Genomic DNA, 18,415 nt, shown 5'->3' on the forward strand with positions numbered 1-18,415 from the left:
CCTTTAACGTATGGAAAAGCGCGGCACCGAGCGATAACATATGTCGCAGTTTCAGCCGGCGAAACCATGGCACAATAAAAAATAAATAACAATAAATAAGTAAGCATGGCAGCATCATAGTAGTCCGCAACATCTTTCGTGACTACACAAATTTCTACTGACATCACAAGTCACTTCCAAGCATGCGTCCCTCATTTATGCACGAGTCGCGTTACATTCCAGCGTAATCTTTGGGGCCGGCGTACCTTCAGCATGTACACCACTATTTACTTAGCGCATGCAATACGACGAGGAGCATCAGAAAAACTTCATCAGAAAAAAGGTTCCGATATATCAAATGGCGCCTTGCGCCGAGGTGTGCCTTATTGGTGTCTTCTGTATGTTTTATTCGCTCAAACATCAATTCAAGCCTTATAAGGCAAAGTCACAACACTTGGTAGTGAGATACCTGACTCGTTAGCGAGGACCGGGAGAGCCGACTGGCCCTCCTGGACCAAGCCCAGCGGGCCGCAGAGGTCATTGGAGCCTTATTGGACTGAAGAACGCACACACCCACCTTCATTTTCTTCCCTCTTTTTCAAATAAATGATTTCGCTTACTTGTTCGAGTGTGATAAATATGTTACGAACGCGCGCAGAACTTTGGTTTACTTCCCCACTTTGAATCGTTCAATCACAGTAACAAGGACTGAACCTAACAGCTCACGTGCATTCTTTTATTTGTCGCTGCAGGATTCTCGTGATGTCGGAGGGTACCGTTCTGGAGTACGGGCCGGTGAAGGCTCTGTTATCTGACACCAGCTCGGCGTTCTACACGATGGCCAAGAACGCCGGAGCCTTACCCTTCGACGCCCAGTGCCGAGACAATGCAACGAGCACCGAACTCTGAAGTGACTAACAGCACGCAGCTGTACTGCTGGACTCTGTAGTGGCGCATTGCTGATCGAAAGGCAGAAACCGCCCAGTGTTTGGAAGCATGAACACAAAAGGCCCCCCTCGCCAGTTTTGGACTTTACAAAGGAACGAGCCTGGCGGGAAGATCGATCGGTGGTTATCTGCAAAGTACGACAGGCTTCCGTGGCGTGAAAACGGTCGAAACTTAAAACAGAAATTCATGTGCCCTTTCCCTCTAGGGAAAAGCGCTTGGGGAGAGAGACTGCCTACGTGGCAGGCGTTCCTCGTACCGTCACTGACCACGGCCCGTGAATCCAGTTCTTCAGGCGATACGGAGCCCCCAATGCGTGCGACGCGAGACAAATTAGAGAAAAAAGGAGAGGGGGGCTTGTCACGTGATGATGACGTGCACCTCGCCTCAGGCAATTGGGAGTACGTCTCGCTTGCAGACTCTAACTGATGCAAAGGAAGAGACCATTCCATGGACTGTGAATCCCGCCTCCTGTACCGGTGATGACAGCGCTCTTTATTTCCAATGTGTCTGCTGGATCAGTTGGTGCATCATGTTGGAAATGTGTGAGCGTCTTCACGGCAGGAGTGAAGAAAGCTTCTTCTTCAGTTCTGCTATCAAACTGATTCTACTTTTACAATAAGCAGTTTAATTTTCTTTAACTTGTCTAACATTTCGGCGAAACCTTCCCAACGCCGCTTTTTAACGTGCAACAAAAATTTCCGATGGGTCCTGGTTAGGAGCGCTTTGAACAGACACAAGATAATGAACGCGAGGCCACACTAGAATAGCAACCATCATGTTTCCCATTACGTGATCACAGCTTCTAGAACACTGAGAGTAAGTGGACGATAAGTTACGCGACCCATTTACGTAGCGTCTTCACTAGCAAGGACTGCAAGCATTTATTTAAATAATGTGCCGCATGACACAAAGTGCGATTTAAAAAAAGCTAGTTCGCAGCAAGTGTTGTTTCAAGTTAAGAGAGCTAGATGGACATTACGAACATCTGCCACTGTCAGTTTATTCCGTGTTTTGTTTCATTCATTTTTTCCCTTTTTTATGCAATTCATGGCGCTTCACTAAGTCGCATCGAAGTGTTTGCAACTCTTTCCTTCAAGCACCCTCATGCTGAATGGGTCTTTTAAAAGCTTGGAGGATTCAGACCAATTAGAGACGTATATAACACGTCTGTAAGTAAGAGTTCTCTAATGACTCTATCGTGTATAGATTTCTCTAAATTTCATTTTCAGTACACGCTTTTCGCTGCTCATAGATCCCGCTCGAGACCATCAGGAACTGTGCTTCTTTCGTGTGAAATTTTCACGTTAATTCACCCCTGCATTGCTGTTCATTTTTTTATAAGACAGGGTACAGCTCTCGCCTGGTGTCGCATGTAATGTTTGTGATGCGGCACACGCTTCCGGAATGTGCACTCATCTTTTCAAGTAAGGTCGAGGGACGTTGGTACACGTGATCGTTAGCGTAGAACTTGCGTAAGTTCAGGGCTTTTTGAATGGCGTAGAATGAACGCAAACAAAGTAGGATTGTTCCTATCCTCCAGAAGAACTCGACGACAATGGATGTAAAGGCCAACGACGTACGCACAAGGAAATAAACTGTTTTGGGGGCCGCGTGTCGCTAAATGTACTAATTTTGTAATAAACACTTTGAGTGCGAGGCCCACGAGTTTGCTTAGTGCTGCGTCAGTAGAACATTGCAGTGTTTCAAAGATATGCACATTAGAGTAAATTCAGTTTTTGCAGTCGTTAGCACGCTTAGCGTGAGCTCGGAAGCGCGTGCCGCACGGTGCTATCAGCGACGCCTACCTATAACGTGAAACTATGCACATGCACACCTAGTTTGGGACGTGGTTATATTACGACCCCGCGTATCGCGTCATCGGTGAGCGCCCTCGACGAAGGTGCGCACAGATGACGCGGTCTCTGAAAAAGTGTCACCACTGATGCACTGCAGATGTGCTAAGTCTCGCGTTAGTGCAGGATGGCGTCGGTGATAGCAACGTGCGGTACGTGCTCTCCTGTTAATGCTGTTTTATTACGACTGAACGTACCGTTTGGTTAACCCTTCCAGCAGGAGTGTGACCAGCCATTTTTTGTTGGGGGGGGGGGGGTTCCGACACTTTTTATGAACACATCCACATACGTAAGAATACACATGCACACAAAATATCAAAAATTCGGGGGGACTTTACCCCCTATACCCCCCCTCCCCTCTAACTACGCTAATGGCCTCCGGATTGAAAAATCATGGACTAGATCAAGTCATCAAATGTGACGTCACGTACCTAGAAGGTCATCAAGTGACGTCGGGTACCTAGAAAGCCATCAAGTGACGTCACGTACCTAGCATCCCACCGTGTATGCGCTGCAGAGCGTTTCCATATCCTAAAGAGCGCAATGAGTGGTACTTCCGGTCGCCTTTTGCGACAGTCTCGTGACCTGGGCAGAGACGTGACGTTTCACATCACTCGCAGAGCGCGGGACGTCGCTGTCGTCTGTGGTTTCTGGCGAAACGTGCACCTAAATCTAAGTACACGATCCTCAAACATTTCCGCCTCCATCGAAAATACATCCGCCGCGGCGGGGATTCGATCCCGCTACCTTCGGGTCAGCAGTTGAGCGCCATAATCACTAGAACATCGTGGCGGGGCTAAACGTTAATTAAATCATTCATGTTGTTTATACACTGTATTTTCCTTCATGTCATAATTGCTACAATTCCATTAAAAATTACAAGTAATGTCGCCGCTCTTGGCTTCATATCTGTTAACTTCATTAGCTTGTTTGTGAAAAAGGAACAGGCTCCTCGATCCTTTCCCCTTCTTTCGCGCAAACATGCATAAAATCTGCAGTTTTGCCGAAATGACGAAGCAGTTGATGAGGTAGCAGCACACTGGATTACCATACGAAGTATGCCTAGCAGCTTTAGGGGCGAAGTGCTTCCGCTTTGTGCTCCAGAACTGTGGGATCCTGTCGACGAGGCTCTGGCGTTAAGCTGGAGCATGTCTGGCGCGCTGCTGCACGTTGCGCCTGCTTGGGGACACGCACGCGAGGAGCACGCTTTTTAGATGCGAAGCATCTTATAGCGGAGCTCAAACCGGTGGTGGTGGTGTGCGGCGTGACCATCCTTACTGCGCATTCGCATACGCTCTCCACACACCTCCTCTCCACACCCCCTCTCCACTCATCCTCTCTACTTTCTCTCTCTACTTTCCCTCTCCCCTTTTCCTCACCCCTCCCCCTCTCGCCTAACCCTCTCCACTCTTCCTCTGAAACGCGGGCTAGACATGCCGAAATTCTCTCCTGCGCAACGCCGCGATGAGCGCCAGCGCATGCGTCTCTCTCTCCTCTCCTACGCTGCCCCCCTCTCGCGCGCCTGTGCACCGCGTTCCCCGCTCGCCCTGTGAGAATTAACAGTCAGGCTAGAGGGAAGACAAGACGCGCGTAGCGTTCCTCTTCGCGTTCCACGACGCGAGGTCGGTAGCATGCCCAACGAACGCCAACGGAACGTGATCGTGCAAGTGCTCCGGCTTCGCATTGCCTCATGGTCCCCTTTAGCGGGAAATGGTGTAATTTTTACAGCGAAAGCTGTTATGAGATCATTTCACCGGCCATTTTTGGTGCCGTAGTTGTCCGCCGCCGCCGCCGCCGCCGCCGCTGCCGCCGCCGCCGCCGCCGGTGTCCGTAACCAGTATCGCTCGAAATAAGAAAAAAAACTAAAGAAAAAAATTCCAGGATGGAACGAGGTTCGAACCTGGGCCCTCTGCGTGGGAGCCCAGTATTCAACCTCTGAGCCATGCCGGTGCTTGAAACTGCTTTGCAAAAAGGTCCTATACATGCTTCATGTCGGGAAGGAACCACATTAGCATATGCATTATAGCGTGGTAAAAGAGTAGAATAAGCACCAAGCGTCGCACAACGCGAATTCTGTAACCAGGCGTCACACAATGCGAATTGCGCAACGAGTAGGTTGTTGAATGCTTCCAACCCATTACAAAGAGCTCTTCCATAATTCTTCATTGTCATCACGCACAGCATCAACAAAGTGCGCATAATGCCTTACATGCGTTTAGCAGGTACCACGGCTGTCTGTAGAATGACGAAAAATGGCACAGTGCCTACTGCCCTACTTCTCAAAAATTACAATGATTTATAGCGTAGTGGGTTCCTCGCAAGTGCACTTCTGTTGGTTGCCAAGGAAGCCCATAAGGCCCCCATGATCCATTTCCTCAGGGTCTCAATAAAGTCAATTCTCTCTCTCTCTCGCTCTACGTTTCTCTGGTTAAAGTGTGTTATAAAGCGTGGTGGGACAGTTAAATAACGACCGGGCGTCACACAATATGCATTACGTAACTAGTGGGTCGTTTAAAGCTTCCAACCCATTACAAAGGGCGCAACCATAATTATTCATCGTCATCAACCGCCTCATCAACAAACTGCACATAATCGCTTACATATGGAACCTCACTTCTCCGCAGAACAACGAATAATGTCGTGCTGGGTGCTTCCCAACTTCCCAAAAGTTACGCTTTGTTGCGTAGTGGGTACGTTGCTAATGTACCTGTATTAGTAGCCACAGGAGAGTTTATAACGGGCTCTAGAAATGCCGCTCTTCCAGCTTTCGCTGTGACTGTGCTGCGCTTTCCGCGCAGGCCTGGCGTTTTTTCTTCAGCGCCCCCAGCATTTCGCTGAAGCTCGTTGACCGGCGTTGCGACGACACGCGAGGCACGTGGAACGAAACACGTGACGAACGCGCTCATACGCTGGAGAAACGTCGGCGCGAACTCACCGGCGAGAACTTTGCGCCATCTCGCGAGCAATGAGTAAACAATATTCCGTAGCACCCCCGCAGCTCAGGGACGCTTGCGTAACATTGGCTGAGCTTGAAGGTCAGATTAACCGAACCAGGAGTTTTATGGGCTTGTATCTCGTATTGTACGAATATTCCTGGTCAGTAAGTGAATAAAAAACAATTATAGCATCTTAGCCAATCCCTCGTAGTGGGTATGAGCCATTGATGAGAGACAAATACGCGCAGCCGCAGTACAACCGCCTCGGGCTCGCTGCCACGGACGACGAAGTGTACCGCGTTACGTCCAGTGGCTGAATTTGCCGGCGACTCGCTGCTTTCCGATGGTGAGTGACTTTTCTTTCGACTACCAAAGTTCCTGTACTTCTTACACGACGTCACAACACGTCGTAAAAGCAGTGGCACATCGCCGCCGAAGCCGAGCGCTAGCGCGTGCTTCTGCTAACATTGTACTATACGAGACCCCTCATACTGCATCGCCTGCGATCGCTGACATCTTCGCCTCATGGCGTTAGCGGCGATGCAATTAATACACGGAATGGTTAAAGGAGTACTGACACGAATTTACTAAACTTTTCGAATTGTTCCTCTAAATAAAAACATTGGTGTTGAGAAACCTAAAAAGAGTACGCTAGTGCCTCGGAACACATTGAATATGTTAAGGCGAAAGCCTTGAGTGTCTCTTTGAGGGGCCCCTTGAGCGAAACACGGCAGGCGAATGAAGTGATACGAAAACCCACGCGACCCAAATCCCTGATGACGTCATGTTGTGAAATATTAAGCGACGTCACAATGACGTTGCAGAATGGATAAGTTAGTGACGTCATCATGACGTCACGTGATGGCATCAGCACATGACGTAATAGGATAATGTCATCACACGACATCGTCGCTTGGTCAAAGGTGCACCGATACAACGTTAGGTGCAGAAAGGTTCAGGTGGGGATGAATAATGCAATCGACTGAGAGCGTCAATATAATTTATTGCGTATCTCTCGCACTTCACTTCGTTACTCTGAAATTCTGAGAAGCCTGGTTCCTGATTGTATAACTTAACGAATTACCAATTGTGCAGCAGGCTTTCAGCTTCAAGTGTTACAGAGTGTAACGTGCTGCCGAACTTCTTTTTTTTTTTTTGAAGGCCGCTACCTCAAAAAGCCACCTTAGGCTTCGATATCAAAAGGGCGGTTTCCCAGTGACGTGTCAACGCAGTCTGACGTAGGTCTAAGTCACGTGGGTAGACCAACCCTTGACGTACTAGCAGAAGCTTTGTCCTCTGTTGCCAGTTGCACCTGGCGCGCGCAAACAGCGATGAGTGAACTGTCGTCCAGCGACTCCAACAGCATTTTTAGTTACCTCGGCAGCACGCAGTACGAATAGTCGTAACTTTAATTGCGACTGTGTTGGCTCGTCACGATAGAGTCCATTATGGTGGGGCTCTCTTGCAGACGCTGGGCGATGAAAGCTTTAAAAAATTACACCATTTCCCGCTAAAGGGGACCATGAGGCGATGCGAAGCCGGAGCACTTGCACGATCGCGTTCCGTTGGCGTTCTTTGGGCATGCTACCGACCTCGCGTCGTGGAACGTGAAGAGGAACGCTACGCGCGTCTTGTCTTACCTCTAGCCTGGCCGTTAATTCTCACAGGGCGAGCGGGGAACGCAGTCGGCAGGCTTGCGAGAGGGGGGCAGCGTAGGAGAGGAGAGAGAGGGGGAGGGGACGCGCATGCGCTGGCGCTCATCGCGGCGTTGCGCAGGAGAGAATTTCGGCATGTCTAGCCCGCGTTTCGGTGGAAGAGTGGAAAGGGGGAGGGGAGAGGGGAAGCGGAGAAGGAAAGTGGAGAGGGGGAGGGGAGAGGGGTATGGGAGAGGGTGAGTGGAGAGGGTATGCGCATGCGCAGTAAGAGTGGTCACGCCGCACACCACCACCGGATTGAACTCCGCCATAAGATACTTCGCATCTAAAAGCCCAAAATATTTTACACGTGTTTCTTAGCTCCGGTGTTTACAGAGAGTCACCACTGCATGCCAAGGAAACGAAAAATGTCCTTTTTGCGATGCCTGTAAATCGTATCAGTACTCTTTTGATACAGCGCGAGACAGGCGTGAGAAAATGGTCGGCACAGATACGTACGTACCACAGCAGCGCTATTTTTCTCGTGTGCCTCGCGCTATTTAGTTGTACCAACAAGCCAAGACTTGCATATGCTTTCGGAATATACGAATTTCCCCGCGTTCGAAGCGCATTCGCTCTGGCAGTTCTCCACCCTTTCCCCGCTGTAGTTGGGATCAAGGCAGCTCTGACAATACCTAAGAAGTAATGAATACCGGCCGAGTCGGTATTCCACGATTAAGGCGAAAAGAGCGACACCGGGATTCACTTACCGCGCACCTAAATCTAAGTGCATGGGTCTTCTTGCGCTTCGTCCCCATCGAAATGCGGCCGCCGTAGCCGGGAATGGAACTTGCGTACTTGCGCTTTCCATGGAAAGCTCCAGTGCGCAGGTTCGAGTAGCTTAGCGTGAACGCAGGTTCGAGTAGCTTAGCGTGAACGCAAGTTCGAAGAGCTTAGCGTGAAAGCAGGTTCGAGTAGCTAAGCGTAAACGCAGGCTCAAGTAGCTTAGCGAGTACACAGCTTCGATTAGCTTAGCGTGAACGCGGGTCCGAGTAGCTTAGCAAGCGCGCAGGTTCAAGTAGTAGAGCGGCAGCTTAGCGAGGAACGCTTCTACAGTGAAAGAACGTACAGATTCTGGATTCTGTTGTTTGTTTAGAATAGCATTCACGTACCTTAATTACCCCATGGAGCCCCGGTCTGCTAATATCTAGAGCTGCGAGCAGGCAACACCCGCCGTAGCGGTCTAGTGATTATGGTGCTCAACGGCGGACCCCAAGGTCGCGGGATCGAACTCTGGCCGCGGCGGCCGCATTTTCGATGGGGGCGAAAGTGCTTGAGGCCCGTGTACTTAGATTTCAGTGCACGTTAAAGAACCCCAGGTGGTCAAAATTTCCGGAGCCCTCCACTACGGCGTCCCTCATAAACATATTGTGGTTTGGGACGTTAAACCCCAACAATTATGTCATTATTATTATCCTTACCTTGCTAGATACCAAAGTTGATATAGGAGGCAGGCCCGTAGCCAGGGGGGGGGGGGCAGCCCCCCCCCCCCCTGAAATTTTGATGACACATGGTGTTTTATCAAAAATAAATCATGAAAGTAGGCGTTTTTCTCAAGTAGTCAAGGTTTTCAGCAAGTGGTCCCCCCCCCCCGAAAAAAATTCCTGGCTACGGGCCTGATAGGAGGACATCAATGTATGACAAACACGATTAATATTGTCACGACCACGTGACAATATTAGGCGCGACTGTACATTTGTATCGAAGTACTTAAATGGGTCGTGAACCAGCCCTTTGGGCTTAGTGAAAAAAGATCCCGCGGAAAGCAGACACTGCTGCGAACAGATCACCCGAATCTTGCAGTCGCGTGTGGCAAGGAGAGTTTAGAAGCGAAGCGAGCAGTTAGAATTACATCAGGTGCCAGGCCCGTAGCCAAGAATTTTTTTCCGGGGGGGGGGGGGGGGGGCAGTTGCTGAAATCCTTGACAATTTGACCAAAACGCCTATTTTCATCATTTATTTTTGGTAAAAACACGTACTTCACCAAAATTTTGTGGGGAGCGTGGGGGGGGGGGCTAGGGCCCCCCCTTCCCCTGGCTTCGGGCCTGTCAGGTGCCCTCTTTTCATACAGAGGCCAGCGCCCACTCTTCTGAGCTGCTAGCGCCTGCTGCTTCACTTGAAACAGTAGATGGCATGCATGCTGTTGGCTAATAGTCGACGTAAATCAATCGCGGCGTTTTCATCAGATGCGCTTCTTGCCTCGGGGTGCCGCCACGCGCCAGCGCCGCGCTCCATAGTCTGCTAACGTTAATAAATGATTGTTGGGGTTTCACGCCCCAAAACCACGGCATGATTATGAGCGACGCCGTAGTGGAGGGCTCCGAAAGTTTCGACCACCTGGGGTTCTTTGACGTGCACCTAAATCTAAGTACACGGGACTCAAGCATTCTCGCTTCCATCGAAAATGAAAGCGAGAACCAGGTTAATCCGCCTCTGATGATGATGATGATATGTCGCTAATTACCCTTTGTACCGGGCGGACCCCTTATTGGCGTTTTAGCCTAATAAATAAATAATAAATAGATAATAAAAAATATTAAAATAAAAATCATAAATAATATTAAAAGTAATAAATAACAAAAATAAGTAATAAATAAATTTCATTTTTCTGTGCTGCCCTCAGCCGCTTTGGTAGGGTTTTGGTAGAGGCCGGGACAATCGGTATTGCCAGAAGCAAAGCCTCCGAGATGAAGAGACGTTTCGCTACATTTCCGCTAGGGGAAGGGCGCATGCGCCGTGGCGTAGTGAAAAGGCGGACTGGATAAACGTGGAAGAGGCCTTCGCCCTGCAGTGGGTGTAGTCAAGATGATGATGATAATGATGACAATGATGATACCTCACGCATTCCTTGCGCATGCGCTGCCCGCGCAGTACGGCCAGCAGGAAGGGTATGCGTCGCCAGGGGGCGGCTCCTACTCGCCGGGCGGTACCTACGCGCCGCCGCAAGCAGCGATGCCGTACATGGGCCCGCTGTACACCCCTTCCCAGCCGCAGCTGGCGTCTCCCCCCATGTACGGGCCGCAACCGTACGCTGCCGTTCCGTTCGCTCAACCAGCCATGTCACGTAAGTGTCTCGGATGCGCTGCATGCTACTTACAATACGATCTTCGGGAGCTCAAAATACACGTCCAAGGAAGGGACACACATGGCACCGCGGTGTCTGCTTATATATGGGTGGGTAGCTCTAGCTGTGATGCAAGCCACAGTTTTGGTGGCGGTATAATTAATTCAAGGCAAATATTCAGGGAAAGATATGGGCTTTCGAGTGATGGAGTCGTCGAACAGGGAACGTGGCTGGGCCCAAAGAAGCAGCTGGCCTTCCCCTTGGCTCTTTGGACAGAGAATAGACTGCAGCGACATTCCCTGCTCAAAAATTGTTTGCCACTTCGAGCCTACACCTTCCCTTAAAAGAAATAAACGAATTTGAAATTGGCAACCTGAATTTCTGTGAAAACAAGTATTCTTAAACTTCTGTTTTCATGGCATTAAAGATGACGAAAACGACGACTACATCAACATTCCGTGTTATACCTTTAAAAACTTCGATCGCACCGACCATGAACTGAGTCGACAAGCAAAAATGCGCCTCGCTATCTTCCAAATGGATTTCAGTACCGCCATATTGGGTTGTAGCGTTGCCGTTTCGTACCTTCAACAACTAAACGAGCACTGCTACGGTGGACACACACACACGCATGAAAACGGTTGAGTTGGTGCACCGGGGTTTCGTAACCTCATCAATTCACGTCGCGATGTACGAAAATAGGAAATCATTCGCTAAACAGCCCAAGATGGCGGCGCCCATGTGTCTATACGTAAAATCCTGTATACTGACGCGAATGATAAGGAGCATTTAGGTGGTCGTCTCATTTGCCTTTCCGAGAACGGCATGTTGCTGAGAGAAAATAGCTCCGAAGGTCATTTGCGCCGAGCAATTCGTACACAGCCTGGCTTAAGTTGTGACAACGCTAGCAGCAAGACGGCGGCAAGCGGCCCGTGGCAGAACCAGCATGCTGATTCACCTGTATAGAGGCAACGTTTTTCTGCCGATCAAGCGACAGATTCGTCTGTAACTAATTTTCGCGGATTGCCGCTAAAGAGAAACATTAGTTGCGTCGCATACCAGTAGCGTTGCTGCTAGGAAAACGGAAAGATCTTTGACAAAGCTGCTGTCTTATGCATGTTGCAGCAATGGCCTCATACGATCCGGCATACGCAAACTACATCTACGGACTACAGTCGGCACAAAGGCAATAGTGAGTCCACTCATTGCTTACCTTACCTGAAAATGCGTACTATCTATCTATCTATCTATCTATCTATCTATCTATCTATCTATCTATCTATCTATCTATCTATCTATCTATCTATCTATCTATCTATCTATCTATCTATCTATCTATCTATCCATCAAACGTTGCGGCCCTGTGGTGAACGCTTCTGTGAACAGGTCAGCCAAATATAAAAGAGCTGCATGCAGCATGGAATGTGCAATTTCGTGTCAAAGGCAGCCAAAGCTAGCTTGTTCTTTCTGTCGTAATGTCACCTCAACTACGCAGTATATACGCCGGCCTTACTACACAGCAAGCAAGCAAGCGGGGGCCCACGAGTGGGCACGGTACTAATTGATTTCGTGAACGGCACGCTGGCGCATGACCTCTGAAGCCACGTGCCATCCTCGCAAATGAGGGTTGTTTTAAAAAAACGGTGTCTTTTTTTTTCCTTTTTAAACGTGTTTTATTCCGGGGTCCACCAAGACTTCAGTGACGTATTTCCGTCACGGAAATGACGTCGAAAAATGCACACGATCATATGCAAAGAAAAAAAGTTCCATCAACGGCAGTCGAGCCCACGACCTCTCACGGTCCGCTACGACAGACGCCGGGCACGTTATCCACAGGGCCACGGTCACGTACTCCGAGGATTTGGAAACGCGCCTTTTTCGTTTATTTTTTTCAAATAGCGTTGAGTTGCGAGTTCAGCGCCTGTTCCGGGCACTCTTTTTCTCGTCGTCCTTCGCTAAGTAACGCGCTGTTTCATCAAAATGAATTTGAACCAACTCGCCCAACGTACCATCTTGATTTGCTGTGTGTCCTTCCCTGCGGCAGCCTCATTCAATCTCCGCCGAGGCGCAAGGGCATGCTCAGCACGGACAACATCCTCACAGTTCTCATGGTGGGCGGCACGATTTTCCTCGTCGTCTTCGCCATGCTTCTCGTCGTCACCGTCGTTGTTCCTAGGCGTGAGTTCCAACTCGCATGCTATACTTTTTTTTTCCTAATCGTTATCAGTCCTCGTATTCGCGTAGAAGCGCAAATGATGTGGTGCATTTTAGTACAACATTCTCTCATTTTAACGTTCCCTGTTAAGAAGCGAAGTAACAATGTAGATTACTGGAACGATACGCGCGCACTGGAGCACCTCTACATAGTGATTATGTGGCCAACCTTATTCGTAGAGGCCGGATTTTTAGGCACTAAAAAAGCTCGCTTTAGGCACCAAAAATAGGCAGGCAAACAATGCTCTAGGCTTCCAAAATCGTAAATATAGGGACAATAAATTTTCCCATAAATGAAAATCATTTCAAATGAAGACGCGCGCGACCTTTATCTACGGCAGGAAAACAAAAATGTTATTGCTTAAGATGGCACATAGGCGCCAACAGTTGACATAGCTGTACCATTGTGCTTTCTCCCGCATGGTTCGCCCGTGTTCTTCACGATGAGTCAATTGTCCACTGTCGAATCAACACACTCCTCAGTATCTTTCCGGCATGACTGAGAAGTGCAGAGCAGGAGCAGACAGCCAGATTGCTAAAAGACCAGAAGGGAGGGATTCCTCCCATTGGCCAGGTCAAATTGCGTAGAGCCAATTTCTCCCCTGGCAGTGAACCACTGGCGTAGCAAGGCGGGGGGGGGGTCTTCAACCTCTCCCCCTCCCCCGAAACTTTTCAGTTTTGCGTGTGTATATATACACGCACACATACAAACGCATGCACGAACCTATTTAAAGTATGGCTGCCACCCCCTCCTGAAAAAAATTTCTGGCTACGCTACTGCGGTGCACACATTGAAAAGTAAATTACAAACAAAAGAAAACCTGCGCGCAGATCACATTTTTCTTTCTTTTTTTTTTTGCTCTTCACTCCTCACCGCTGACGGCTCTTCGCATTCGCCAACCGCTCGGGCCATGTAAGCGCGGCGGCGAATGCTCGCCGGCGTGTCCCGCTTCATTGCTACAAGCGGTTGTTGATTGGTTGAACTAGAAGACTAGGTCGAACCCCAAGTTCCTAACAGTCAATCTTACGCGCTAACATGAATAACGGTCTCAAATAGCACCCGGGAGCGAAACTTGACGCTAAATAGCGTTCTTTTAAGCGCAAATTTTGAAAATAGGCATTTATAGGCATTTGTAAGCATTGAGGCACGAATGCCAAAGATAGGCATTTATAGGCACTATAAAAACACTATAGAAGCCCTTCTTAACCTCTAATTCATGCTCATATATCAAAATGGCGCAATAGGAGCGCAAGAAACAAAATAGGCATTTGCCTAAAATCCGGTCTCTACTTATTAGAGACGCGGGTTGGGCTAGTTGTGAACTGACATCAGATATAACTAATTAGCGCAAAAGAGATAAAGTACAAAGGTTAATTAGTCATGTCTGAAGTCAATTCACGCCAACTAGCCCAACTTGCATCCCTAATACAGCTACTTTATCGTACATTGGGTCGTGTTGTTCCACCTTCTCAACTTTAGCACCGCGTGTGTGTCTTTTCTTCAACTTGTCCTTTTCGCACTAATTAGTTATGTCTGATGACCATCCTTCAAGCAGTACTGAAGAGAAACGCGAAATAATTGACACTGTCACAAATCGTCATTAATTTTGTGGTTATATACGTTGACCATTACAAAAGAAACATTAAAGTTAAGATGGCGTTTATCTGATTTGGCACCGGAACTGCAATGTCAGCACGTTTCGCATTACTTTTCCTTCTTTTTGTATTTTGTTCGCGTAAACTACAAAACAAGTGAGCTTGAAGGTGGCGTCGCAGCCTTGCGCCAGTATCAAGACGCGTCGGTACAAAGACGACAGGACGGTTGCTAATCCATTCTCACGGCTCGGACAGTTCTTGTACGAGGCACCATGTGGCGTCCCGTTTGTAACGCCTTCATTAAGCTTTGGCTCACGCGCGTTACCACAAGATGCTTGGAATGGGCGCGCTTAACGCCACCTGCCACAAATGTTCATTCATTTACAGTGCTTGATAAACGCTGTTCTGCAACTATCTATTGACGACGACCCATTGATGTGGTGGCGCAGAGGTTTGGGCACTACTGTCTTGAGGAGAAATTTGAGTTTTACTTTTTTCGTTATGGCATTGGAAAATTACACGTGGTGTTGACAATATTACATAATATCATAAACTGAAGTATATAATAAAGGTTCTGCTTTGTCGCTACCATTGCGTACTATACTGGGCACGAAAGTTCAGCGCATTACCGGAATATACGGGAAGAATGGCGAACGATCCAACATTGTCGAGCGGCTAGATGAGACCGTAATAATAACGTCCTCATTCGCAGTTACAAGGAAGCAGCACTCGGGTCACAGGAGGAGGCACGTGTTCCCTGCAGAGTTCGATTACCGTGAGTATGCCGCCGCACCCACAGCGCATGCGCAACAACTTTGAGGAAACCATAACGATGTTAACTATGTCCCCCTTTTTCCATTATACGTCGTGAGTGCACGACAGAGTTTCGCGTCTCCTTTACAGCCATTGCGTTATCTGCGAACAATATCCTCGTGACCCCTAACTACGTAAAAGGTCAAGTCAACAAACGCTATACGTAAATATCCTGACGGCAAGAGTCACACGGCCCCTCCTGCATCTGTCTAAGACGACTCGAAGGCGAAAGCCGTCTTCTGGGATAGCAGGCATTGGATGCTTTCTGCGCCTCACATGGTTTTGCAGTGCCTCCGGGATCGGTCAACTTTTCACCAAGCGACGATGCCATGTGAGGACGTCGTAATGCGACGTCATGATGACATCACAAATCTTGGTGACCTGTGACGTCGTGATGATGCCATCACCTGATGACGCTTTTTGGCATTACTCGTGTTGACGCCGACGCTCACTCTTCGTCTTTGATGAGGCATCTAAGGCTTTCGCCTCAACCAATATTCATATCTCGGACAGTGACTTCCAAGCTATGCGAAAATTCATTTGCATTCCTTCCTGTTTCACTCCTTCGGTTCGGTCGCTTTGTCACCGCCTGAAAGGGACCAATCCTGGGGATTTAATACTAATCACTGCCTTGCCACAAAGGCGAAGCCATGAACGCGATATCAACAAATTGAAACGTTATACGAAGTGAAGCCTAACTTCTTTAGCGTCCGACCTACTGTAACTCTACAGAACGCCGGCCTAAGGCAATGCGGCTACTGCAAAGAGCGAAGCGACCTTCGCACTGTTCATCTCTTAATCCTTCCGCTACCTTGCGGGATTCCACAGAGATTCGTAAACTATAAACTAAGTGGTGAGAGCACAGCAAGCACAAAGGTATGAGCCGTCTGCTGGTCCCTGCCAATATAATGACACCCCCCTCTCTCCACCCTGTGAGCACGCCTATGGACACGACCTGACTGCTCTTGCAGAGGCCGATGCCGAGCAGCTCGTGGATGCACCCCAGATGAGCGCGGTGGCTAAAGACGAGCAGACAGAGTCCAGGCTCCAGGCTGCCGGTGCCGAACACGGTTCTAAGCACGGGCACAAGGACCCGCAGAAGGCGAGGCACGTCAAAAGACGCGCGAAAGCCTAGTGTTCGACGGGAGAACATCGTCACTCACTCGCAGGTAATAACGTATTACTTGCTGGCGTTTCCTGTACCGAAACTACAATGTGATTATAAGGCACGCCTTAAAGGAGTACTGACATGAATTTTAAAATTTTTTTGGGTTGTTGCTCTAAATGAAAGCACGGGTGTCGAGTACCCTAAAAAGAGTGTCGTGGTGCCTGGAGATGCATTGCATATATTTTTAATACCGCTTCTTTCAACCAGCAGTTTCGGTTTCGGTTTCGAGAGGGCGGCTTCATAGTGACGTGTCAAATCTGCCCGTGACGTCACGGGCAAACTGCAACCCACGAAATATGTACCTGCTGTCCTTTGCTGTCAGTCGAACGTGGTTCATGATGAGTGAACTGTCGTCCAGTGCCTCCGACAGCAATTTCTGTGATTTAGGCTGCATGCAGGACCCAGATTTCGCAAACCAAGTGAGCTGACTTGAAACGTCATAGGGCTCTCCATGCGGTGAAGCTGCCTTGCAGATGCTGGGAGATGAAAACTTTAAAATCAAACTTAAATATTTATACGTGTTTCCCGGATGCGGTGTGGGGAGAGCGTTAACACTACATGCCAAGGAAAACAAAAACGTCCGTGAGTGTGACGCCTTACCTGCTGAGCTATCACTGCGGGTGGGCTGTTGTAACTTCCAAAGCAGAACCTTCCCAGTAGACATTTCTCTTGCTTCCCGCGTATTACACCAAAAGGAGATCAATATGACTTCGCATAACTGCATGTACTTATATACATTTTTGAATTTCGTCTCAAGGCCTTCAAACGTTGTTTAGTATTGACCTGCCTGTTTGACAACGATATATTAAAGCCCACGATTCTCTTTTTCGATTTGCCTTCCTTCACATTTTCGTCATTCACATTGTTTTCTTCACAACAGGGTACGCCGCCTATCAGCCGGGAAAGCCCTCGGTGCTTTCGTCGGAAGATGGGAAAATGAACCGAACAAAAAAAGCATGTCTCGCCCGCCAGCTGTAATAAAATGCAACGTTCGCCCAAATGTACATATTTATATACCATGCCTTAAAACTAAGATTACTTCTAGCTTAGGCGAATGCTTTGTGGCATCCTTGTTAGAAAGCACACCATGTCAGCTTTGTCGGAGAGAATACCAAATTACACCATGCGAAATGCGCATCAAGTGGGTGGTTTACAGGTCCACCCATTGCAAAGCACGCAGGCATAATTAATCATCATCAGCAGCAACAGTATCAACAAGGAGTGCAGCTACGCGTATTGCCTTACGGACACGTAGTGGGCAGGGGCGTAGCCAACGCACGCACGAACATACATGAAGTATGGTTGAACCCCCCCCCCCCCCGAAAAAAATTTCTGGCTACGCCCCTGGTAGCGGGTACTTCGCTTATTCGCAATATGATGAACTATGGCGCTGTGGGAACTTGAAAACTGCATTTGCAGTATGCACCCTAGCACAGCTTACAACAGCCAATATCTGGCGCACAGACGTTGCTTTCCTCGAGGCGCTGTTGAGGTGTCCACTGAGAAAGCCTGGCAAGCAAAAAGAAGACAGTGAGAACGGGGTCCGATCACGCTGTCGCGTTCTGCTCTGAAGTCGAAGATCAAGCGTCCCCAAGCTATCGTTTTCATTCACCTATACATTGTGCGTAGCATCAAGATATATTTCTATCGTAACTTTCCCTAACACATGCGGTGGTCACCCGCGCTAAAAGCCGGGTACGTGTTTTATAGGAACCTTGTTAAAAATTCGAGTGAAGCTTGCCGTGTGCGTGCCTGACCTACTACTTCTTCCTTCCTTTCTTTCTTTCTTTCTTTCTTTCTTTCTTTCTTTCTTTCTTTCTTTCTTTCTTTCTTTCTTTCTTTCTTTCTTTCTTTCTTTCTTTCTTTCTTTCTTTCTTTCTTTCTTTCTTTCTTTCTTTCTTTCTTTCTTTCTTTCTTTCTTTCTATCGCATTGCGCAATGCTCCCTCCTTACTTTTTGCTTCATGCCGGGAATCGGACTTCCATCCAGGTGCTTAGCAGCGCAATACTTCACTTGCTACAGGCAGCAACGATGGCCACGCGTTCATATACAGGCAACAATAAACTTTGGCAACGTGAAACGACCACTCGCCTCGATGAAAGATCAGAATTCCACATCAGAAAACGGCTGATCGTCGACAAGCCCACGATAG

At 48.5% G+C, this 18,415-nt stretch overlaps 2 protein-coding genes across 2 annotated transcripts in view; both read left to right on the top strand.

Annotated features, from left to right (window-relative positions):
• Positions 1–2,575, top strand: part of LOC119406417 (ATP-binding cassette sub-family C member 3-like) — a 51,643-nt gene extending 49,068 nt beyond the window's left edge. Inside the window, exon 20 of the mRNA XM_037673163.2 lies at positions 732–2,575. Coding sequence (XP_037529091.1) covers positions 732–888 — 157 coding nt within the window. The 3' untranslated portion in view covers positions 889–2,575. The remainder of the gene's footprint in view (positions 1–731) is intronic.
• A 7,663-nt stretch (positions 2,576–10,238) lies between these two features.
• On the top strand, positions 10,239–17,260 carry LOC119406418 (uncharacterized). Its single transcript, XM_049420091.1, has 6 exons — positions 10,239–10,473; positions 11,599–11,665; positions 12,518–12,651; positions 14,996–15,058; positions 16,068–16,265; positions 17,145–17,260. The coding sequence occupies exons 1-5, from the start codon at positions 10,239–10,241 to the stop codon at positions 16,229–16,231; spliced, it is 663 nt and encodes a 220-aa protein (XP_049276048.1). The 3' UTR covers positions 16,232–16,265; positions 17,145–17,260.
• The last annotated feature ends 1,155 nt before the right edge of the window (positions 17,261–18,415 follow it).

This window comes from Rhipicephalus sanguineus, chromosome 10 (assembly GCF_013339695.2).
Source record: "Rhipicephalus sanguineus isolate Rsan-2018 chromosome 10, BIME_Rsan_1.4, whole genome shotgun sequence".
NCBI lineage: Eukaryota > Metazoa > Arthropoda > Arachnida > Ixodida > Ixodidae > Rhipicephalus > Rhipicephalus sanguineus.

Coding starts and splice junctions, on each gene's coding strand:
- LOC119406418 (XM_049420091.1), top strand. CDS start 10,239: ATGATACCTCACGCATTCCTTGCGCATGCGCTGCCCGCGCAGTACGGC. Junction 11,666..12,517: donor CAGTCGGCACAAAGGCAATA/GTGAGTCCACTC, acceptor TCCCTGCGGCAG/CCTCATTCAATCTCCGCCGA. Junction 12,652..14,995: donor CACCGTCGTTGTTCCTAGGC/GTGAGTTCCAAC, acceptor CCTCATTCGCAG/TTACAAGGAAGCAGCACTCG.